Source organism: Empidonax traillii, unplaced genomic scaffold (assembly GCF_003031625.1).
Source record: "Empidonax traillii isolate 1590-97213 ecotype Southwest subspecies unplaced genomic scaffold, ASM303162v1 scaffold168:size1726349, whole genome shotgun sequence".
NCBI classification, from domain to species: domain Eukaryota; kingdom Metazoa; phylum Chordata; class Aves; order Passeriformes; family Tyrannidae; genus Empidonax; species Empidonax traillii.
Window position 1 is genome coordinate 169165 of NW_020955361.1, and position 24248 is coordinate 193412.

At 46.0% G+C, this 24248-nt stretch overlaps 2 protein-coding genes across 6 annotated transcripts in view; one reads left to right on the forward strand and one right to left on the reverse strand.

Annotated features, from left to right (window-relative positions):
• Positions 1-581: 581 nt before the first annotated feature.
• Positions 582-24248, reverse strand: part of CYFIP2 (cytoplasmic FMR1 interacting protein 2) — a 50643-nt gene continuing 26976 nt past the window's right edge. For 4 of the 5 annotated variants that reach the window (XM_027885579.1, XM_027885576.1, XM_027885577.1 and 1 more), the window contains 12 exons: positions 23849-23957; positions 23382-23501; positions 22521-22720; positions 22000-22087; positions 13578-13721; positions 12649-12739; positions 11843-11973; positions 8994-9066; positions 8393-8487; positions 4173-4411; positions 3598-3745; positions 582-3052 (listed from right to left, as the gene is read on the reverse strand). In XM_027885579.1, the coding sequence (XP_027741380.1) occupies positions 2885-3052; positions 3598-3745; positions 4173-4411; positions 8393-8487; positions 8994-9066; positions 11843-11973; positions 12649-12739; positions 13578-13721; positions 22000-22087; positions 22521-22720; positions 23382-23501; positions 23849-23957 (1606 nt within the window). In that variant the 3' untranslated portion in view covers positions 582-2884. The remainder of the gene's footprint in view (positions 3053-3597; positions 3746-4172; positions 4412-8392; positions 8488-8993; positions 9067-11842; positions 11974-12648; positions 12740-13577; positions 13722-21999; positions 22088-22520; positions 22721-23381; positions 23502-23848; positions 23958-24248) is intronic. The other variant, XM_027885580.1, reaches the window with a different exon arrangement.
• FNDC9 (fibronectin type III domain containing 9) lies at positions 19454-21242 on the forward strand. Its single transcript, XM_027885581.1, has 2 exons — positions 19454-19575; positions 20542-21242. The coding sequence occupies exon 2, from the start codon at positions 20551-20553 to the stop codon at positions 21211-21213; it is 663 nt and encodes a 220-aa protein (XP_027741382.1). The 5' UTR covers positions 19454-19575; positions 20542-20550; the 3' UTR covers positions 21214-21242.

Genomic DNA, 24248 nt, shown 5'->3' on the forward strand with positions numbered 1-24248 from the left:
TTCACAAGGATGACATTAAAAAAAGGACGGAGGAAAAAAAATCCATTTTCATGGAGTTGTTTGAAGACCTAAGCCTGGACCTCTTTCTTATACACAGACAAGGAGGATGAGAGAACTGAAGCTAAAGACTATCTCAATCCTTCAGATAATCAAAGGACAATAACATCAAATCTCAGAAATTAGGACTGTAAGGTTATTCCTAGCTGATATCTCATACAACTTGAGCAAGAAGGCAAAACATCTGCATACACTCTACAGTCAAAACACTTTATATTTTGTTCATGACTTTTACATTTTGCTCAAAACATTTCATCCCTTTGAATCTGAAGGGATTTTTACATTTTTGCCAGCAAATCTAAGGGCAACAAATAGATTTCATCTACCTGTTCTTTCAAGTACTTTCAACCGTGTTTTGCAGGGTTTCAGGAACTATTATGGCAAAACTATAGCAAAAGAATGCAAAGAGTTTTACAGGTTTAGGTGAAATATCTCACAACTCATTTCAGAACTAAACAGATAAAAATCAGGCATTTAAATTCACCTTACTATATCCCATTTTGTAGGTAGCTGAGACTAACCTCTTGCTCATGCTGGTTTCTGAAAAGACTCCAACATCCCATAATAACAGATGCAGTAGGACATTTAATTTGTGCTGTGCCTAGAGGCAGCTCTGAGAGCCAGACAGGAACTTTTGCCACCTTTTCAACAACACTTTCATACCAAAATAACAAGCACTTACTATTTAGGTCAGCAAAAATTGGATCTTGGTTGGATCTATCTTCCTGATATCTTATTTTCCACAAAAAATAAAGTGCTTGGTTCTCCTCTTCCTTTTAAAAATACAGATCTTTAAATACCCTCACTCCAGCAGTGTAGAAGTGTTGGAACATGATGGAAAAACAGAACTGACATCCTTAGTGGAAAAGCAAATAGAGAGCAAGGGCCATGTTAGTGTTAACAGATGCTCTTCTGCTGGTCTTCCTCACAACATGGAGGAAACAACTTGCCTTGTTGGGTTGGTTCCTTCCCCGCCACTCCAGGATTTCAGCCAGAATTCCTGAGATTTCATTTTACTTTCAGATTACTGTGCTGCACAGTTTCCTCCCTGCAGTTGAAATGTCTGTCTCAGTAATTAAAAAAATCTTAAGGTGTGAAAATGTCCAGCACTTATCATGTGTGGGGTATTTATTGATTACCACGGGAGTAGGTGATGAAGGTCCGAGAGAAGAAATTCATCCCACCCACCAAGATCACCTCTCGCCAACAGTAGTTTGGCTCTTGTTTCCTAAGACAAAATACTCCAGCTGGGACATTCCTGCTAATTAATTCTATGTTCCCTCTGAGAGAATTAATGCCCATGCTCTGCCTTTTAACAGCTGTAACAGCATACAGTTTACAAGGCATGATGAAATGCATGAAAGGAATATATATTATCACATCTGTATACTGTCACAAGTTATCTGCTGTGGCCAGGCTAAAGCTGAGGAAACACTGCCAGTGGTGAGGCTGGGATCATTTTCTCTTGGAGCATGTGGTTTGATCTCCTTCATCTTCAAGGACAAGCTTTTTTATCACTCCAATGACACTACTGAGGGGAAGCAGGGAAGACCATGAGTTATGAAATCCTCCTTCAGGTTCCACCTGAATTTGTTCTAATTATCCAGGGATCTTAGATTAACTGAGTAGGAAAAGGAAACAGACTCCAGTATTCCCTCTGAAAGCCTTTAAACTTGCAAAATTCGTGGTATTTTTTAATGCTTATCCTATATTTTACCTCTTCTAAACAATTACATCACTTCTGAGTGATGGGAAGTTTCCTAAGCCCTGCTAATAGTCACCATTCTCTGGAGAAAGGTATTTGGTCACTGTGCCACTAGGATTTTGTCTAAACCAAGGGAAAACAGCATTCCTGAACATACAGAGATTATACACCCCAGCTCTCATCCTTGGCTGAAGATCAAAGATCCCATATGTTCAAGGTAACTACACCTGCATTCTGTCAGGACCAGTGATTATTTCCACCCAAGTTAATTTGTTCAAGAGCACATTCACATGAATGCAGCCTCTTCTGTAGTCCATAGGAAATATGATTTATTCCATGGAAGATGTGTCTTCAGGGGAAAACCTCTGCTTTAAAATAAGTGGATGTCCCATAGCAGGGAAAAAGCCAGGCCATTTTCTCTTTCCCCAGCTCTCTGAAGTGCTCAGGAGTTACTTGGTGACTACATCACTGCTATTCTGAAGCCCACATGCCAAAGCTCCCTCTAAAAAACTCTGGAGAGGCAGAGAGTATGAAGCCCACCCAGCCTGGGGCACACAGCCATCCATGACCCCCACCAGCAGGGCTCCTCTGCACCTCCTGCTTCATCCTCAGGGCGCAGTGACATCCTGCCTTCATCCCTTCTTCCCCTCAAAGAGTGAATCAGGGACTTGTTTCAGACCCTCCTGCTCTGTGGCTGGTGGCACATGTCATGGGGGGGTTGATTTGCCCCATTGCTCCTGCAGTGGGAGCGGGTTCCCGGCGCTGTGGAAGCAAGGGACTCCTCCAGCAGGACCCCACGCAGGGGGCTGCAATACAGCCTCAGAGCGATGTGTCTGACTGGGCAAACCACAGGGAGAAACCAGACCACTTCATGGAATAAAAGCACGTTTTGCCCACCCACCCCCACCCACCCCCAAGTCCGAAAGCTACGAGTAAAACCGATCACAGGGATGGTACAGAGGAACATGCACTCAGACGGGGCCGAGGGGAAGATGCGTCCTCGGGTGTAGAGGCAGACCCAGCGTCACTTCGCTGCCAGGTCTCACACCAAGTTTACCCCTCCCAGCTGGTTTGGGTCCAGTCCCTTCTCCCTTCCCAACCCACGTGGGGTCCGTGTCCACACTAGCAGGTGGTGGCCAGCGACTGGTGGATTGGGGGCTGGAAGCAGCGCACGTGCTCCACCGTGGAACTGTCTGTTTCCACTGACTTCATGTACTTGTTTAGGATGGCAAAAATCTCGTTGTTCAGGATCTGATACTTCCTGATCCTGTCGGCCATCTTCTTCAAGGGCTGGAGGGATGGTGGGGGAGAAAAACAGCAAATGAAGAATCTTATGCAGGAGGTAGCAGTACCTCTGACCTGCTGCTGGAAACCTCTGCTAAAGCAAAGCAGCTCTAACACGTGTTACTGTTCCACTTAGCACTTCCCAGGCACCGGGGACTCGCTTCATCACAGGGTTTGATGACTCAAGCCAGAGCATTAACAAGATCAGTGAGTGGTCCTAAGTTAACTGTTCCAAAGTCTGGACTCCCAGCTGCTTATTGATAAAGCCACCAAGATCACAAGATGGTTGCTGGAAATACCATCTCCTCGGATCCTGCTTCCCAACCCCAGGAAGAAAAGGAAAGCTTTGGGAGAAAAAAAGATTTGATTTTCAAGCCAATTAAAACCTTGGCCTCTCTGCTGAGACTGCAGCTGGAAACTTTAGGGTGAATGTGTCCAGTTTAATAAGATTAACACTGGGCATGGTGTAATTGATGAGTTTGGACAAAGCAAGATAGAAAACAGAGGAGTGTGCTAGATCATGTCCTTTGGGACCTCACCCTTCAACTTACCACGTTTTTTATGATTTCATCCTTCCCATCCTGCCTCTGCACCTTCAGCAGGTGGTAGCAGAAATCAAAGAGGTCAAAGCGCCGTTGCTGTCCAAGGAGAACAATAATAGAGCAACCAGCCCAGTTCAGACCATCTCCAAAGCACTGCCTGGAAGGAGGACAGGGAGATGGGGTGGGGAGAGATAACAGGATAGAGTCAGACAAGAGAAGTACCATGGCACCAGGAACTTTCCTTGGTGAATTCCTAGGGAAATCAGGTTCAGTCCTGCTCCTAGAAAGTGGGTGTACACCTAGAGAAACTGAACTCAGAGATGTGCAGAAGTACACCCAGGCCGTGCTGTGCAGGGTGAACCACAGGGTAAGATGGGTGAGGACCTAGTCTTGGGTTGTTGGCCCATTTACCCATCTCCTTTGGGCACGTCCCTTTACCTTGCTCTTTTCTCCAGCTGTTCTGATAGAAGAGCTCTCTGAGCATCAGTTTATATCCGCACACAACAACGTCAAGGACCCACGTTCCCCCTCTACCTCCACAGTGGCCGAGGCTGTCCCTGCAGCTGAGGCCCCTGGACACTCACTCTGCGGTGAACTCGTTGGTGCCCACGGGGATGCAGTACACGAACTGCATGGCGCTCCAGAGCCGGTGGAACTCCACGCACTCGTCCACGTGCATGACCCCGTTGGTGGGGGGCGGCCCGCGCCAGATGGGGTCCTGCAGGTAGCTCCGGATCCGCGTCAGGATCACCTCGAACATGGACAGCCCGCAGCACAGCCGCTCCTTGGTCAGCAGGTCGCCCTCCCGGGCAATGGCTATTTGCTGGGGAGGAGGACAACCAGAGGAACAGGAGTGATGATGTGGCACGGACGGACCCCCTCGCGGGACTTAACGCTTCCTGGTCTCTCCCCGGCTCTTTCAAAGTTAACACGGACCCCACGGAAGGTCCAGCCTTACCTCTGATGGCTGCTCCCATGGCACTTCCCACCAGAGAATACTCATCCCTCAAACTGAAGCAGACTTAATGTTGTGCTCAGTTATATTTTACCAACCTCAGTATCTTTTGGAGTAACTATGTACGTCAGAAAACGAAAGGTGAAGGCAAAGCTCTGATCAGAAATACTGATCCTTAATTCTGCTAGCATGCTGTTCTGTTCTATTAGTGCTACTCAGCGTTGCTGGGTTTCATGTCACCATTTCCGCAGATTATGAAAATAAAACAGGAGAGAACAGGGACATTTTGCTTCCCAGGACATTGCCATCATCTCTTTAAAATGTAGATAGCCCATGGCTTACTTGATTTCTTTTGTAGTTAGGGTTAAAAAGCTCTGAGCAAGATGAGAAGCCACTGGAACCTTAATACTGGAAAACCTGTGGTTTATAAGAAAGTCAGATAATACTTTTTCCAGATGTGGAAGCTTTACATGTACGGACAATTTCTGTGACATCCCTGCTCAGATTTAGATATACCAATCTGTAATGGCTCCACTGGATGGAGTTATTTTGGCTTTTACGCTAAAGGAAAATGAAAACAGAATCAACTTCATTTCATCTCCATTGCTCCCCCAGAATAAAAAAAAAAGGGGGATTTTAAATAAGCAAGCAGGGGCTACCCCCAGGAGCAGTGACCCCCCCCCCCAAGCTCTGTGAGTGGGGCTGTGGTGCAAGCATGGGGGTCACTCACTGCCCTGGTATCCTCTCAGCTGCCCCATTTATTGCTGTCCCAGAAGCACGACTGACTTCTGTTTGCAGGGCTGCCAACAATAACATGGGAAATGGGGGCTGAGTGCTGTCAGAGCTGTGGCTGTGGGAAGCTCCAGCTCTGCCGTGCTCACCCCGGCAGATGAGAGGCTGCCCCGGCCCCACAGGCAGAGCCTTTTACCCCTCACCACTTTGGCAGAGACACGCAGAGCAAGCAATTTTTACCGAGACCCTGCATGTCCTACAGGACTTCCTGAAGCCTTAAGTAGTTTTTAAGTATTTGCTCCGTTTCCAGCTGTCACTGTAATGCCTATGAAAATATTATCCCAATCAGAGTCACGATGGGGACTCAGAGCAGCTGGGACAAAGGGCAGGGACATGTCCTGGCCAGACGTTAAGAACATGAATTATGCTCCGTTTACTTGGGTCATCTTCAATCCACTATGAAAAATTCATGAGTGTTGCCTGCACAACCCCCTTCCTGACTATTAGTTTATGCTGGAAGTAACCTAAAGCAATTTTAGTTTGGTGGCTCTTGAAATTAAAAGCATTACAATTCTTGCTTGTGTCACAATTTCAAGGATGTTCTGGGAACCTCCACTCAATTAATGTTCAACTAATAGCAAATATCATGGGAAAGCTGTATTAGTGTGCAGAGGCCAGATAGGGTCCGAGATCCCTAAATCTGTTTGACTCAGGAATGATATCACCAGTTCCATGGCACACACCTGCATGTGTTTGCTTAGCAAGTAAAGATTTATTTTATCCAGCTTTTTGATAGCTAAATGCTGTACACTTTCCCTCTCCTCACCTGTTCCAGGCTCTTATGGGTACAGATCTGCAGACACCAGTCTATCAGGGCAAAATGAGGACACAGTAGAAGTAGAGCCATTTCAAATGTAAATTAGGTGTTAGCACTACTGTTTGCCAAGAAACAGTGATAAAAGAGGTACTTTGGAGAACAAACTTCTCCAGTGATCTTAGTACACTGTTTCTGAAGAAGTCCTAATTTACAAAGGGATGCATCTGGCTTACACAGCAGGTAGTGCCATCAGTTATGCACATTTGCAGACAGAATTTGGTTCTAAAATTCATCACAATAAGAACAGTCTTTGATACAGGACTACCATCCTTGGGTAAATATCTAATATGGGGAAGGCAGCTGGAGAGCTGCTGACCTTGTGGTCAGCGCTGCCTCACAGTCTGGGGTCCCACTGATTTCTAAGATCAGGAGAGGAAGGATGCTCTCAAGGTAAACTATCAAAGGATGCCACTGTGCTAGCTCAGCTATTCCCTCTGTCTTCAGAAGGAAAGGCTCCTGTTACTTCCAGTGAAAAAAACAGACTGACCAGGCAAGGATTTGAAAATCCCTTACTAAATACTCCTGTGGTCAGTATTAAGAGGGAGAGGATTCCCTTAATGAACCACTTTGACCCCCCTGGTTCTTTATGAATGACCCATCAAACTGCTGCTTCGGGACTCCCAATGTAAAGTAATTATTTACAAGAATCACTGACAGTTTTCCTGCCATTGCACAAAATCACTTTTGATTTTCCAGTTTTTGAACCTCTTTTACAGCCCTTTAACTGGTGAGCTTGCCAGAACCCTGCCCAAAACCTGCAAAGATTGGTACATGCCCACTAATTCTGGCTCAGCCCCTTCACAGCACGGAATTCTATGAAATGCAAAGGGCCACCTTTTGGGAGAGGCATCTAGAAGGCAATGTCTGCTCAGATTCTGAACAATTGCTAAAATGCATTTATGCATTCTGCAGGAAATATCCCATATGGCCTGTGTCCAAAACTGCATTTCCAAAATGCATGTCCAAAACTGCATAAGGAGCAAGCTTAGAAGCTATGGAGGCACCTATAGAAAGCGATTCTTGTGTTCATTTACATTTGAGCTCAAAAAAAAATATAAAAATCTGGTACCCAACTGTGCCTGTGTGATGAACATGGGAACAGTTTACAGAAATATTGTATTTTAGTTGGAAATGAAGTACCTTTTGTTTTCATCACCATTATAATTATGGCAGGGATAAGCAACGAGTGACTTTAATAGCAGATTTCAATGATGATTTTGCATGGAAAGAAGGAAAGATAGAAAGACCAACACAAAGACACAAAAACACAGAGGTGAATTCTTTTTCTCGAGTGTCTCCTTTAAAAGGAAGTGTCTACAAAGTAAGACAAAGCCCTCAGTTATCCAGCCAATTTCTTTGCTAGAGATGATTTCCAATGATGCAAAGTTCAAAATATCCTTGATTCATCAGAAAAAAAAAAAAAAGAGAAAAAAATCAGCAACCTTCTGCCTGCCATAGATCTGTCACCTCATACAGCTGAGTGCCCATTCCAGTCCCTCATCAGTACATTACAGAAAAAGGGTGTTGGTTCATTTGATACTCTAAATGTTTTCTACCCCATCAATCCCATTAAGTGGGCACTGGATGTTTGGTTATTGCTATCGGTGGAGCTCAAGTTTTGCCCATTACATTGATCAGTCTATGGACATATTTTAAACCATACTCAGTTTCTGCACAAGGGACGTTTCCCAAGCTGAGACCCACGTCAGGAAGATACTTTAATGGAGCCATCATTTTAAGCATGTGCTGAAGCTCTAAGCATGTGCTAGGAGGGAAACCATTCTCAGACGTACTCCGTGACAGGGATAAGCTTAAAAATGGACCAAGCTGCAGCCCTAAAATGGGAACCCCAAAAGTGATGGCAATTGATTAAGTTAGGGACAGCCCTGCAAAGTTTCCCCTCAAACCACTCCAGCAATTCTCCATCATTTTAAAACGGAGAAGGAGAGTTTTTCAGAGTTGTTCTGATTCAGAGCTGGCTTCTAGCACACTTGCCTTACAGCTCCCTGCCAGGTCTCCTGACCAGAGGCAGCAGCACAACATCTCTGGACCCGCTCACAAATTTCCCTTCAAGGCGCCTGCGAGGGCAAGGATTCAGATTTGCTTGTCCAGTTGACGTTTTGGGGGGAAAAAAAAAAAAAATCAATGAAAAAGAAAAGGATCACTTTCCCAAGGCCAAACAGGCCGTCTGGGGACTGCTACGAGTTTTCAACAGCCATCCCTTTCAATGAAATCCTTACCTGCGGAGTGCCCAGCCTCTCTATTAAGGGAACCAGGTGAAGTGGGGCATACTTGGCTTCGAGACGCTTCATGCGCACCTCCAAGCGTTCTCCTTCTGTCAAGCGAGCAGCAAACAGTGAAATGAGAGGAGGAAGTGGAGACCCGCAATTTCCGCCGAGTTTGCTCAGAGCTGCCCCCCAGCAACCATCCGAGGAGACCGTGGATCAGGGAGCCAAACCGACAGCAATGAGGGCACCAGTGATGCAGAGAAGGGAGGGAGGGATGTGCGATTGCAGTCTCAGCAGCAGCTTTATCACACATGTCCAAAAGCATGTCCCTGCTACCGATCGCTCCTGCTGGGATGGACATTTCATGCTGTCATTCTCCAGAGAGGCTGTGAAATGGCTTTATACCTGAAGGGATCCCCCAAACTGACTGAGGTTTCAGGCTGCAGGAAAGGCACCCTTAGCTTTTGTTTGCACCTGATGTTTGGCTGTATTCACCTATCTATTTGGAGGGGGAAACAGGGAACTAGAACTAATCCTCAGCAGAAATGGGAGAGAACCAGCTTCTGGGCAGAGACCTCTGAGTCTGCCCACTGCTTCCCTCTCAGCTTCTTACCTTTGATGTAGACCCTGGGCAAAATATTTTGGAAGGGAGCAGCATGCAGCAAATCACAAACTTCTTCCTGGGACTGAGGCAGGAAGAAAGAAAGATAAAGTAAGTTAAAAAATACCTGCAGGGGATTCGTGAATGGCTCAGGGACCTGGGCAACACTACAACAGTTCATGCCTACAGCACCTATTCAAATCCAACCCAGCTCAGTAGCAACTCCAACAGTTTGAACCTAAATGAACTAAAACTGGAAGAAATACCTCAGCTTAAGACAGGAAGCTTCCCTAACTAACTCAAATAAGTTAGTTCCTGCCTGTACAAGGCCAGATCTTTATATTTATTTTCTGTCCTATTTACTAGCACTGCAGGCAAGGAGGGGGATAAAGAACATGGAGGTTTCAGTTTCATCTTACCCTGATGAATTCCTGCTGTCTGTTCTTACAGAGAGTGGCCAGGTGGAAATTACCCTTTGGCTTAGTTATTTTAGGAAGTGTCCATGTAAAATATAGTGATGTGTGGCTCTACTGCAAATAGGTACATCACACATTGGTCTGAAATGATTTGTTTCTTCGTATGGTGTTCTCAGCCAGGGCTATCAGAATCCCAGTGGTGCGGGCACCAGGGAGAATAAAACAGAAGTCCAGAGAGGAATAACATCATGAGATGCCACCTGAGGGGATGCATGCCAATGCACTTGAGAAAAAAATAATCCCAAACACAGATGCACAAGGAGGAGAAACCTAGAAATAGGCAGGTGGAGACTGAGGAGCGATGGCTGACAGTACATTGTATACGAGTCTGCAATGGGAAACAGCAGCAAGGAAACCAAAGCTGTTTAACACAGAGGCGCCGCGTCACGACAAGGCATCGGTCTGCTCCTACAAAAGCCTAGCCCTAGGACATGCTTCCAGTTCTGAGCTTGTTGTAGAGATGTAGACACACTCGAAAGCGGATCATGACAGCGCAGCAAAAGGTATCTGGGGGCCAGATGGAATGACTCGGCTGGGTCTGCTGGGGATGCAGGGGGGGATTCCCCACCTTCCAGCCAAGAGCACAGTCTAGCATGGAGCTGCAGGAGGCTGTACTGGCGCATGGATGCCGGGATGAGAGCAAGTTTGTGGGAGTGCAGTTTGTGACACAGTGCTGGAGGGACAGGAACAGTCTGGGGCCCCTCCATGGGCAGAGAGACGCTGGTGCTAACAGAGTGGGCCTATCCCCTTAGTTATTTTGTTTGTAAAACACTATTCATTCCTAGATGAATGTTCTTCCACTGCTGTTTCCCCTCTGATAAAGAGAGTATTTTCAGCATTTGCAGCCTGCATTCATCTGATATCTGTCCCAAAATTAGTCATGCTATTAAGAGAGCTCTTCCCCAAGGCCCAGTAACTGAGAGTACAAATTCTGCCTCGAAATTTAGTCCCAAGCAACCCCTCATTAATAAAAAGGGGTGAAATGGGACAGACTGGGCATCTGCACTAGAGCAGTTTTTGCCAGCAATTACTACCAGCCTTAGATCACTCAGACAGCTCTGAAGGTAACTGCACCATAAAAGCAATTCCTCCTGCTGCACAAGAGCTCCATTAGAGGAAAAATCTTGTTCTGTGATGGCTCTATGAATCTGACACCTTCCAGCAAGTAGGAACCAGTGCAGCTGCATGCAAAATGGCTTTATATTCTGAATATCCCTTCTGTGAAGAGATACAGGGAATCAGAGAGGGAGAGACTTTTTTTGAGGGCAAAAAGTGGGCAGATGTGGACTTGGATGGGCAGTCTTCCTAAAGGGATCCCCAAATTCCCACTGCCCTTGCTTTATTTTCTGCTATTCTAAAATGCCAGTACAGTGCTGATGCTCACTGAATGTATTTGATACATCACATCAGGAACTAAAAGTCTCTTGATCTGGAGTTAAAATGCAAAGGCAAGGGCAGAAATATATATATTTTGAGGACATGCAGAGACTTTCAGTTTTTCCTGTGGTCTGTGGCTGGAAAAAACTTGGAATCTTTTAATTTCCTTTTGGGTTTGCTCTTATGTTAGGGAACTCTACCTTAAATAACCCTGCCAAAACCATTATGACATAAAATATGCATATTTCATGTAAAATTGTGTTGTTGAACACTCCCCAGTTGGCTCTAGGCCAAACTACGAGGTAAATTCATTACAAAGTAAATTTATTGTGCGAAAAGCTAGAAGGTAAGAAGATGAGTGGCACTCAGCCACAGCCTTTGCCCCAACTATAAAGGGCATCACATGAGCTGAGAGGCTGAGAGACTACTGCATGTGCAAAACACCTGTGCAGGGGCAATACAGAGTTGTCACTCCAGCTATTTTCAGTGAGGATGTCATAGGAAATACATCATCAGCTCTTCTCAGATTTCCTTCCTGTTGGGTTGCTTTAACCACATCACCATTAGAATCAATCAGGTTGTTTTCATTGCACTGGCACCCTAAAAAAAGCAAAGGGCTCAAATCTACTTCTCAGTGTACAAAAGTCATGTATAAAAAAAATATTGATCCCTGCCCCAAAGAGCTCACAATCTAGAAATAAACTCCAGTTGGTTTTATTTCTGAGAAGGATGAGCAAGGGATAGCTTTGGGTCCAAAAATTAAATTTAGATCTTCCAGTATTCAGATTCTCCTTCAGCAATCCCAGAGGCCTGACCAAGTGCCAGTACACACCATCCCCATGGACATGCCCAAAGACTCCAGTAATACAGCCCCAGAGAGACCTTGAAAACACAAGAAGCTGGAAAGTGACATTTCCCAAACTCTTCTGCTGGAGAACCCACTTCCACTTATACTCTTGAGCTGGAAATCTCAAGTATGATGTGTTGGTGCAGGGGGTTTTGCCTTACCAAAGCCTGCTCGATAAGGAGGCAGAAGAGAATGGCATTGCCCACTTCTCTGAGGCTCTGGAACACATCGGTCTTCAGCTCTGCATACTCAATGATGTCCTTCAGCTGATGGTGGAAAAACTCCAGGATTCCTTAAAAGACAAGGAAGGACAGTCAGAAAGAGGGCAGAATCATCCTCTGGTAGCTTGGGTAAAAAGGCAATTAGTGCCTGATAATTCCTTAGGCACAGATTGCAAGCTGCAAGTGCTAAACGGATACACAGAGACTGGCACTGGGAAGAACTAACATGCAGTGTCTCATCCTGCTTTCAGTAACCCTTGGAAAATAGGGAGTAATTCATATAAATTCCTTGGATTTGCACATCAGAGGAAAAAAGAAGTTTGAGACTAATGGATGACTTGGTGCCAGCTCATGCAATACCAGCCAGAGTTTCTGACTGCAGACATGCTGCAAAAGTCTTTGCACCAGCTAAGCAGAGCGTTTGAAAAATACCAATAAGAAACAATATAACAAAAACATATACATGTAAACAATAACAAAAGCTTACAAAATCCTGAAAACAAAACAGAAGCTACCAGAAGACATTCCCTCATCCGTGTGTTCAAAAGGAAATCCTCAGCAGGAGGTTTCCTGGAGAAGTTTCCTACACGTGTTCCAGTGTCAGTGGCAAAGCAGCTGAAAGTGTCCCAGCAAAGCCTGGCTGCTGTCACGTGCCTGGCCTGGTTTAACTATTAGTGTGGGCCTGAGTAAATGCTGCACCAACACGCTGGTGAGCTCTTGCTCAAGCATCCCTCTGCAGCACCCACCTGGAGAGCCATACTCATGTCTTGGCAAGCGGCATATCTTGGGCATTACTTCGATCAGAGTCTTCACGTACTGCAGGATGGTGCCCTGGAGCTGTTGGAGACAAAGGGAGGTTAAACAGGAATGATGGGTCTCCTGGCATTGGTTTTGAAAGAGGCTGGTTGAGGTTGGGTCCACATCTGACAGCACAGGATGAAACCTCAGCGGGAGTTCGAGAAGAACTTGCCTAATTTGGATTTCACTCAAATATAAAATTCAGCCCAAGTGTATGGAGTCAGAGAGCTTTTATAGCTTCCTCACAAAGAGTAAATCACAGCTGCATGGATTTTCGAATTCAAAATACAGCTTGCTGTGTTTGCACTGTTTGCAGCTGAAATCCAAACAAGGCTCAGTCTTCAATCCAGCTGGACTTGTGCTCCTAAACCAAAAAGCATTTTACCAGAGCTTCCAAAGGAGTCCTTCCCCAGCACAGGAAATGCTCCTTCCACCTGAGGAATAACACTGGATACTCAGTTTAATAAAGACTTAACATTCATGTAGAACAAGTTTCTGCGTTTTCTCTAATATGGATTAGAGCAAAGCACATTTCTTAGTTTAAAGCACTTGCTGACATTTGGAGTCACACACCTGCATCCTGTAGATACATTATCTGGGATTAGGGGCTAAACTCTATTTAGTCAAACATAAAATCTTTGTGCTGAACACTGTCTGATCCTGGTGGAAACACTCCATCATCCCACAGGAATCAGTGGGATTCCTCAGCAATGGTGAAAATCAGACAGACTGTGGCTACAAGTGTTTCATCGTGGATCAAGGGACATGAAGGCACCCAGATGTGAACACCCTGAGCCCAAAGCCCACACCAACTGTCCTGCCTGGACCTATCAAGGCTTTGGGGTTTCTCCATCACCAGGGTCAGGCTCAGAATTACCAGGCTCTTGACGATCTTCAGCAGCTCCTCCATGACCACTGCGATGCCCTGGTAGCCAAGAAGGCGGCAGATTGTCTTGAAATGAGGTGGCCCCACAAAATTGCGGTAGGAGCTGTAGATGTGACTGTAGGCAATGTTGAGAGGCTGAGAAATTAGAAGCACAATGACAGTTACAAAGCAGCAGTGACCAGACCTGTAAGTAATTCTCTTATCACAGTATTATGTTCCATCACTTCAAATAATTTTTAAGGAAGAGAAGGAGAAATAATAAAACCCACGACAATTTCCATTTCTACTTCTTGTGGCAAAGAGGAGATTGCTTTTCTTCCTATGTAGTCAGATATATTCTAATCTCAACACACTGTCATGTCACAAGGTTTATTATCCTACTCTGTAGTAACAGCACTTTCATTTCCAAGTTAATTTACTCTCCCATACATTCCCAATCAAGTATTTCAGTTCAGTGGCCCTTTGCCTCTTCAAAACCGAATTCTTCTCTACTAAAATGAAAACCTTTTTAAGCAGACAGACTTTTTTTTCCCTATGGGCACTTCCTTTAAATGAGGCTTATTAAGAAAAGCAGGAACTGCAGCCACTGAGTTCAAGGGCAGCTGGAAGGGACATAGAAAAGATCTTTTTTGCATTCTGCAAAACTCTACATCAGCCTCTACTTAATAGACACCCCCATGGGTCTGTGACAAGGGTAAGAATCTAACCCTGGTCTAGGGAGAGCTGTACTCAGGGCACTGGCTCCTGGAAGTTTTTAGCGGCAGAGAACAAAAAGTGATTTCCAGGAATGTACCCTATCGGTGTCATCTTGGAAACGTGGAAATTGCTGTAATGATTTATCACTGGAACATTTACAGCATCCTTTTGGCGAGTGAAACAGAAGTAGGGGGAATTAATTCACTTGTGTGATCTGCAAGAAGAAGTACTGAAAATCAGATTTAGCTGAGACACCATATGCTCAGTGAGGGCTCTGCTACAGTGTTGGCATCACAATTCAGCCCAGGAGAGAAGGGCTGCACTCTCCCTCCGTGTCCCTCCATGACATCTCCAACTGCAGCCTCAGCGAGTAGCAAAAATGCAATTCTTGAAAAGATTCTTGCACGTAGTGCCCCTTCCAGCAAAACACAGATAAACCCCTGGCTCATGCTTATCAAAAGATCTTTCTCAAACAAGGGTAAGAAAACAAATTAAAACTATCCCTGTGGATATTTTGGACTCCACTCTACAGGGATCCCCTGCCCTGCCAGTAACAGAGCAAAGGGAGTGCTGGGATCAAGGCACTGAGGAGGTTTGGGTGAAAGGGAGCAAAGGCTGAAGCAGCACAACAGAGCAAAATATTGTCTGTGCTTCACCCCTGCAGCAAGACAGTGGCTGAAGGCTCCAGTTGTCCTCCAATTCTGACTCACTTCCACAAGGTTTACTTTTAACACCTCATCTGAGCTACTAATGACTTACAAAGCAAAGTCATTTGCTAGGAATTGGAAAAGCATTTTCTTCTGCTCTCAGCTACAGCATTCAGCAGACTGATGTACTGACCAGGCTTTCACAGACTTGTCAGATGCTTTAATCAATTAATTTTCACTCATTTTGTTACAGCTCCATTGCTCTGGTCCAGCAGCTCGTTGCCTGCTGTAATTCCTTGGTGCTCTTTGAACTAGCAGAAAGAAGCACAGTTAGAAAATCCCCTATTTTCCATGAAATATAATTTCTCCTCCTGTTCCTGGTAGGTGAAAACAGACTTTTAATACTATTAAGTATAGAAAATCTGCCTTGGGGGCTCATTCACAACGAGCATGAACTTTCTCTCCCATTAAAACTGAAAAAAAGGGCCCTGAGTGAGCATGAGCCAGAGTTTAACAATTATTTAGGCAGACAGAAGCCTACTTTCAAAACTCCTTAGATGCCAACTCCTGTTCAGAGAATGGAATTTGAGCATCCTACTTAGTGTTCTGTCTGCATTCTCAGATAACCAAGTCTTAAAAAACCTGTCTGGTAGAGACAGATCCAAAGCCACTAGTCACACACCCTGATGCATCAGAAAAACAGCAACGGTTAATGTTTTGAAAAGTGTGTCTGTTTAAACACCAGGTAACACCCAGCCTGGAATATTTGCCAAATGGCCAACAGACCATCCCAGAGGGAAGTCAGTGCCCCAGGGCCCCAGCCCAGCCATGTTCCCACACCTTGTGCTGTTTAGGCTTTTGCAAAGCACTGTCCCTGCTCCAGGTGTCCCCAGAAACTGCTGTGCTGCAGGGATGATCCAAGTGGCTCTGAGATGGCTCCTTGCACTTTCTTTCCCTGTCTCCCTGTAGGCTCCTTTAGCCTATTATATCCCCAGGCTTAGCACACCAGGGCTAGAGGGGAACAAAATATCCCCATTTCAGTGGGCTTATGAATCCACACTCATTTCTGGAAGCCTCTTTGCTACTCCAGAGCCAGCAGACAGGACTTCTGTCTGTGCACCAGCCTCGGTCCCCTGAGATGGGCCACCACCACCAGTACCCAGTTGTAGTGCAGCTGGTCAGGTTTTCCCCACAATGGGGCTGATATTTTACTGCTCGGGCAGCGAGTGGCCAGTGCTGCTGCACAGCCACCCACCTCACAGCACTTCCTTCCCTCTCAGTGGGATAATGGGGCTGGAGAGCAGCTCTCAACTGGGCTTTTCCCTCAAGTGGGGGTCTCAGCAATTAGCCTGATGGGGAGAAGACACATTTTAGGATGTGCATTGGCTGCAGATGAGCAGGATGATTCATCCCTGCCTGTCTGCGGGATGAGGTAGGTTCATCGAGCTCTCTGCAGAGCCACACAGCACACGAACAGCAGGCTTGCATCTAATAATAATACCCTGCCAGCAATTAAAAATATAACTCCATTTAAGGGTGAGATACACAGCTTGGGGTAAAGACTGTAGGATGTAAAAAATGACACCAGTGGGTATTTTAAGAGAAAACAGCTGAAGGTACATGGCACAGCTCACTCCCCCACGCTGGGTGGCCGCTTCCAACCCCTTGGAGACACAAAGCAAAGCTCTGATCCTGAGGCCTCTTGGGATCAGCAGCTGCTGAAGGCACTGGGGAGGTTTGCCCCAACTTTGGTTTGGGGCCAAATGGGCAGGTTTTGGGGACGGGAGGCTGGGAGTGCAGTGTCCTGCAGAGCCCAGGTATCCCACCCTGTACCCAGGTCTCATGGACAGCCATCTGTAATTGTAAGCACGTGGGGAAGGCCCCTGCATTGCTTTGAAAGATCAGAAGGTTACTAGGGATGCTCCAGAGCAGATTTAGTAGCAAATGAAGCAAATTAAAACCCAGTTCTACTTCCAAATCTTTGAGCTTGTTGTTGACCATCACCCAGAGCTGTCTGAGCTCACCTGAGAAAAGGCAGGGTGAGTTTTAGCTGATAAAATAGATCAGAGAGAGATAATAAACAGTACTGTTCTAGAATTCCCTTGGAAAAACGAAAAGCTAATGAAAGAGAGATACAGAGACAAAAAAGGACTTGCACACAGCCCAGGACTAGTCAGGGCTCCCAGCCAACCTAACTGCAGTGTGACAGCTGAAATGGTGTCTTAGAAAGTAAAAAACAATTCTGACCAGAATTGCCAGAGGAGGGTCTCTAATCAGACAGCCTGAATATGGCCTGGTTCCTTCCCCTGCCACAAGCAACCTTCACTCCCCTCGAGTTTTTACCATATTTGGCTGTATCAGCTGGTTGCTGAGACGTTCATGCAAAAAACCCCACGTATTTTCCAGCTGGGATGGACAGGACATGGAAGCTGGGTAGCACAGCCCAGGAGGTGGCTTGGAGGGGATCAGCAGCCCCTGCCACCAACACCTCCTGCAGCTCCCTCACACCTCTGGGCTGCTGTTGCAGACATGGCAGCAGAAAACAGAGCGACTCCATCCTGTTCACATACCATGGCTATTGTTACAAGCAGCAGCAGGATGCACACATTACATCTGCCTACACACTTAGGGGAGCAAGTTCAACCAGGGAAAGGGAAACAGGGATTTCCAGTGATTCTGGTGTGACCCTGCATCCAGCAGTGCCAAGAAAAACATAAGCACTCATGAAAATACATAAACGAAGCCCAATCTAAACCATTTACAGAGCAAAGAAGTGGTTAGCGAGCAGTAAATAGTGGGTTGATGGTAGTTTTGCAGCTTCTTTGTTAGAGGCTTGGCAACCTGCTGTGTTTATAAGTGGCTGAATGACAGATAATGACTCAGTCTCTGCTGGCCACTGGAGTGCCCACGGTTTGCATCCTGTGATGAGGAAGGAGACATCCTAGGCAGGGTCATAGATGGGTCCACCTGCAGATATGGGAAACATCAGTGCTGGAGCAGTCCTGGCACTGGCAAGGTTTTAGCTGGGAAATGAGAATTTCAAGCTAATCACTGGTGCAAGCTTGATTTTGGGAGCAGGTAATCCCAACACCTCTGAAAGCTTTGCTGTAGTTCCCTTGGCAAGCAGTATCAACCACGGTGTGCAGAAAGGTCAGCAGGACCCTTAGCTGGCTAATCCAGCTATTCCCATTCTCCTTGACCTCCTCTCCTCCTGCTAATGCATCTCATTTGTGAACTGACATTTACTTTCAAAGCAGCTGTGATCACTGATAAACTCAGCCACCCAAATGCCATAAAGAAATGGTTATCCCATGAAAATTCTACCATCTTCTGTAATCCACCTTTCTGAAGCTGGGATTTGTATCCTCAGCTCTCTCCCTGCAGGCAAAGATGTAATTTACTCACAGCATGGACCCAGCTAAGAGGTGCCTATCCCCCTGCTCTTGTAAGCAGGACCAAACTAAAGGCAGGAAGCCACCTGGGAGCACTTTCATTTCCATCCCTGCCCATAATTATTTTCATCCCTGCTCCCAGTTTTCAGCTCGCTGGCAGATGCAGCTCAGCTTCTCTCACAGAGACAGAATGGAATACAGATCTTGAAAGACAAAACCATCCAGAACTGTGAAATGTCAATCAAAAGCAAGGGTCACACATACTCCCCAGCCTGTAATAGCCCCTCCTGATGCAGTTTGCATTACCTATTGGTATCTAGAAGATCTCTGAAAAGTTGCAAGAACCTTTTCAATAATGACATGAGTAACTCCAGAACCAGAACCAACATTTCTTTTGGGAAAGTTCCTCCCGAGCACATTTTGGCTTTGGAGAGCAGTGAGATACTTGTTCAGAGCCTCTCCTTACCATGCCCTGTGACACATTTGTCCCCTCCCGGCCACACACTCGAGCTGCTCTCCTGAACACTGCTGGCATTGGCTTTGCCTCTTCCTCGCCCTCTCACCAGACTGACAGGGGACATCCCCAGGTTGTCTGTAAGTCAGGGACATCCAAAGAAGAGCCTGTCTTTAATCCCACATAGTCCATCAGGAGGTCGAGGTCTTTGAAAACCCAGTTCCTACTCCCATCACAGTCTGGAAAACATTAAAAAGCTATGGGACGTTGCTGCACTATCAGGGATCAAAATCTACTGCTTGCTGGCTTTGGCTTAAATCAGTAGTTTAAATGTGCAAGAAATCATAGAATTAAAGACTAAGTCCCTGAGTCAATGTGTACCACAGGCCAGGCTCCCAGATTTCACACGGTGTGTCAGTGTGCCTGTAACCCAGACCTTGCTGTGGGGCAGTGACAGTCTTGCTGAGGAAAAAAAGAAAACCCAAACAAACCAGCAAACAACACTACCTGCCTTTTTTTTTTTTGAGTCTGCCTCAAAAACACATACTTCTCCCAGGCAGAAGCTTTTAGGGATAACATTCCCAAATCACTCAAAGATGCCTGCCCATCCTTTCTTGCTGGTTGCCATGGTGAGAGATGACGGAGCCCCAGACGGATATAATACAAGGCAGCGCGTGGGGAAGGGATTCAGCAGAGGCAGGAGAGAGGAGAGTGGTGGGAAGAGGGGAAGGCACTGCCGGCCCGAGGCCACTCTGTCACCAGCACCGACAGGCACCACGGACCCGCCAGGGAGGTAAGTGCCTGCCTGCGGTTCTGGGAGGGCTCGGTGATGGAAACATGTGCTGCTCACCCCCTCATGTAAGAACGGTCAGAGCAGTTGTTGTTAAGTTGTTAAGCTCTTTGAATGACTAAAGGAAAGTTAGTTATTGTCAAAGAACAGAGGAAGAAGGAAAAAAACCGAACCAGCTCTATTTCATGCAGCTGCTGCTCTGAGCGCTTGGCTGGTTGGGAGAGAGAACCAACGGGGGGCTCAGAGAGCACTTTGGGGATCTAAAGGAGTGATGTGCTCAAGTGATTTGTGGCTGTTGCTAAACAGTGATTTGTTACTGCTGGGGGAGAGCTTTGTTCTTGTATTTCATATATTTGTATTTCCCTAAAAGCGCTGATTTTATATGTCACTAACCTACAGATTTCACATTTAAGATCCTGATATTACAGTGAGACATGCTGCAGGAACAGAAAGAGAAACTCTATTAAGCAACAAGTAAGGTACAAAAAATGCAGCAGCCACTTAAACCAGTAGATTAACCATAATGAAGCTTTTTAAATGGCATTTAAGTGTAAAATCAAAATATCTATTGATTGGCAGCTTCACGAAGCAAGTTGGAGCTAGTTTAATGATCACTTTATGTTAATCACATTTGCAGCATCCTTTCTATTTCATGGGAAATGAAAAAGCTAAAAAATGCTTCTGATATAGACAAGCAGTCAGAGATTTTTTAAAAATCTAACTAAAGTATATCTTATGCCCCAACTGGGGGTTTTCTGTTGTTATGAAGCAGGGTGATACAGTAGTCTGGGCAACAGCAGGATTTATCTTTTGTAATTTTAGCCATCCAAGACCTAGCATCTAACCTAAGTGAGCCAGGATAGTCCTGAATCCAATTTTAGGGCCAGTAAACCCAGGGGAAAGACTTCACTGGTGTCAGTGGCCTTTGAGCCTGTACATGAATCAGGAAACTCAGCCTCTGCCTGCATCTGGTTTCAGGGGCACGATGAACATCGAAGTGCACAACATCACTTACACCAGCGCCACGGTCTCCTGGGCCATGAACAACCCCTGTCCAGAGAACTACTACCACGTCATGTACCGCCCCAACTGGAACAGCGTCTTTGCCGGCTATTTACGCCAGAACTTCCACCGCGAGGAGCGAGTTCCTCACCCCCTCAGCTCCCTCGTCCTGCACCGGCTCACGCCATCCACCATCTACGTCCTCTGCATCACGTGCAAAAACTCTTACCCCTCCAGCAACCACTGCACCACCTTCCACACTCTGGACAAAATCCCCCTGGTTTTCGGCGGCTCTAAGCACGAACCCAGCACCTCCATGTGGATGGTGAGCAGCCTGCTGCTCCTCTGCTTCCTCGCTCTCCTGGCCTACGGCTGCCTGCAGTTCTGGTCTGCACGGTGCCACCAGGCTGCCAGGCTGAAGCATCCCGACACCAGCCCTGAAGAAGTGGTCGAAGGAAGCAGCTCACCCGAGGAGCCCCTGAATGATGGACTGAGGGAGGAGCTTCTGGAGGTCCCCATGACCACTGTGCTGATGAGGAGCTCCAATTTCATGAGGGAGAGTCCCTATAGCTCCCCTCACTGCTTTTTTTCCTATAAAAACAGCGATGATAAAAGGGCCATCTTGCCACAGCATGGCCTTCAGTGAGAGCAAAATAAAACAAGATCCTGTTTAGAGGTTTGGTTCATCCTCTCCTTCCCAGCTCTTGCCAAGAGGACTGTCCGTGTATCCATGGCAGCTGTCTGTCCCAGGGTAGAACACAAGGCACAGACAGTGGTTGCAGGGGGAAAGATTTTTGTCAAGTGTGAAAATATTGTCATCTGCTGAGAATTTTTAAAAAGAATCCAAGTCAGCTCTCTGGGGACAGCCAGGTTTGATGGACTGTAGTGTCAATTAGTTCATCTGCATCAATAAGGTAGGTTCACTTCAGAGTCATCTATCAATATAGACAAGAAATTAACTCCACTGGAGTAGTTTCACACTTCAGTGATCCTCCACTAGTATCACCTCCTAAGTCCTCATAGTGCCTGTATAAACAGTCATTGCAGCCTGAGAAAAGAGCTTTTTGTCAGTCTTAAGTGGTTTATATTTCCAGACTCAAGTGCTTTAGTAATTCCTATTTTGAACTACAAAGGGGATTCCTGAAATGGTACCTTCCTTGGGAAGGAACACTGCATTGCAGCTCGCCTCTCTGTGCATTTAGATGGCTGTGGCATCTCTTAACATGGGTATGTTATGGGGAAGAATATGGGAAAGCAACAGCAACAGCACACTGAATCTGCTTCTTGCATGGACTTTCAGTCTCATACAGCAACACAACCCTGCACGTTTGCACCCACCATTCTGTTATTGAAGTAGTTCTTGCATTTCTTTCTTCCTAAATAAATATTTCCAACATCCACCCCTTCTGGCTGCTGTGCCTCATTTACTGACCTTGGATCCGTAGAGGTAATAGGGCTGAACATTGGCTGGCTTGTCCCGCTGGGGTTCCTGTGTGAACGGGATCGCTGTCCTCACAAACCTGTGGTGGGCATGGGAGATGGGAAGTGGTCAGAGCCTGGCTGAGAGCAGATATGGCACGGTCTGGGATGACCTGTAGTTGCAGGCTAATTGGAATTCATCACCTGAGCTACATGAACTGGAATGCAAACTCCTGCCCCAATCTGCTGGTGGTGTAAAAATATCAGTGTAACCTACCAAGGTTTCTTCTCATTTGGGGCAGGCAAGAAACCCACATGTGAGCCGCTACCAGAGCTCAGCCAGCTCTCAGCCACTTGCAGTCACTGTTGCTTGACTTTGTTACTATAATCTTCAAGGCCAACTGGAGTTACTGTTGCATCTCATAGGGAGTGCAAATCTCACCACAGCGCAGGGGAATTTTATGTGGCAAGTCTGACATTCTGGAAAGATAAGCAGGGTTTCCAGGTGGCCCCTTCCTTGCTTTCCCTCCTCACCTGTTGGTGGATCCATTGTAGCAGTAGTTGGGTAGGAAGTCAAAGTTGAGCTCCCAGAAGACGTGGAGGGTGATGCGCCCATAGGGCGCGGACACGTTGTGGTTGGCCTCCCGGAACATGGCATCGAAGCTGTCCAGGGTCATGTGCTTGCACAGCAACCTGTGAGTCAGCCGATTTATTTCCAAGAGCCACTCCAGCTCCTGCAGCACATAAAGCAGCAGCAAATGCAGCATATTACCAAGATGACAAAAAAAAAAAAAAAAAAAAAGCCGCTGATATAATTGCCAGGGGAATGGTTTTATATCCACACATACACACAGAACTAAAGATATCAATTTAATTCAGTGGCCAAGGCCAGTTGCACTTCCACTCAAGGGGGTCCTGGTCCCATATCTTATGAATCTAAAGGAAGTAAAATTAATTTGTTCCCCACTGAGCACTGGCTGGTTTTCACCCCAGAATCCTCCAAAGGTGGAAACATAATTTTACACTACTTGACTCTGATGTTCCTGTAACATATCAAAGACAGCAAATCCTGCACACACGCAAACAGTGTCACAGCCACCTTCATCCAATGGGGAATTAAAGTCAAGATTTCCTTCTTCCAGCTTACAGGCCTCTCTTATAGGTCTGCAAAGTCTAACTGCTGTCACCTTATGATTTATGCAGATACTTAATAGCCCGATAATAATGCAATTAAAGCTGCATAAATAGAAACAGTAAAGACTCAGCAGCATAAAGGAGGATACATGGCTGTCTGAAACCTACTGTAGGGGACTGAAAGCAGAAGACAGTTGACTGTGTATCCATGGCAGTGTATTATTCTCTCTGTTCATACTCACAGTCAATAACAGTTCTTACCACTATGGATGTCAGGTCCTCGCTCTCAAAGCGGCTAATGGCCTGGTCTAACGATTTGTACATCGCTGCCGAGATGCGCTGGGTAATGAGCCTGTTCAGGTCAATTGATCTACCCAGCAACTGGGAAAAGAAGAGATTTGCATGTTATATACAGATGGGGAAAAGGTATTCTTTTTCTTCTTTTTTTTTTTTTTTTTTAACAGACACAACTTAAAACCAAAAATCCAAGCCTGTTAAAATGTGAAAATGGTGATATAAAGTCAGCTTAAGAGGGAAGGAGGGAAATGTGGAGCACAACTCATTTTCCCCTCAGGCCCTAAGCCTTGAGTGCAGTGTGTGAGAAACAGGTTCAGCCCTTCTCATTCCAGAACCAATCTCAATTGAGCCCAGCACCAGGATGCCCACTGTCACCACATGGATAATAGACCAGCAGTGATGAGTACTGCAGTCTATTCCTTGCACTGTACCTGGACGTGCCTCTGCTTGAGCAGTGTTTCGTAGCGGTTGGATGGAGGGTACGGGATGATCACCCCGTAATTCTTACATTCAGCCCGGAAACGTTTGTCCAATAAAACACTGAAAAACAGAAGCAGTGTCAGGAAAATAGAAACATGCACTATCAGCTTCTCTATGGATCTTTCCAGGGTTGTTTTTGTCCTTCTTTCAATCTTGGCTCTGAATGCCAAGTGATTTCCACACGCTAATACCTCTGCTTACACCCCTACATCACAGAGCAGCAGGTGTTATCTGGGGACTGCCATGCTTCTGTTTTACAGCTAAAACATTCAAAAAGATAAAAAAAAATGTGCTGAAAGATATCACTAGTATAGTGATACCACAGCCAGGTACAGGGGTGGTCCCCAATCT

Coding starts and splice junctions, on each gene's coding strand:
- FNDC9 (XM_027885581.1), top strand. CDS start 20,551: ATGAACATCGAAGTGCACAACATCACTTACACCAGCGCCACGGTCTCC.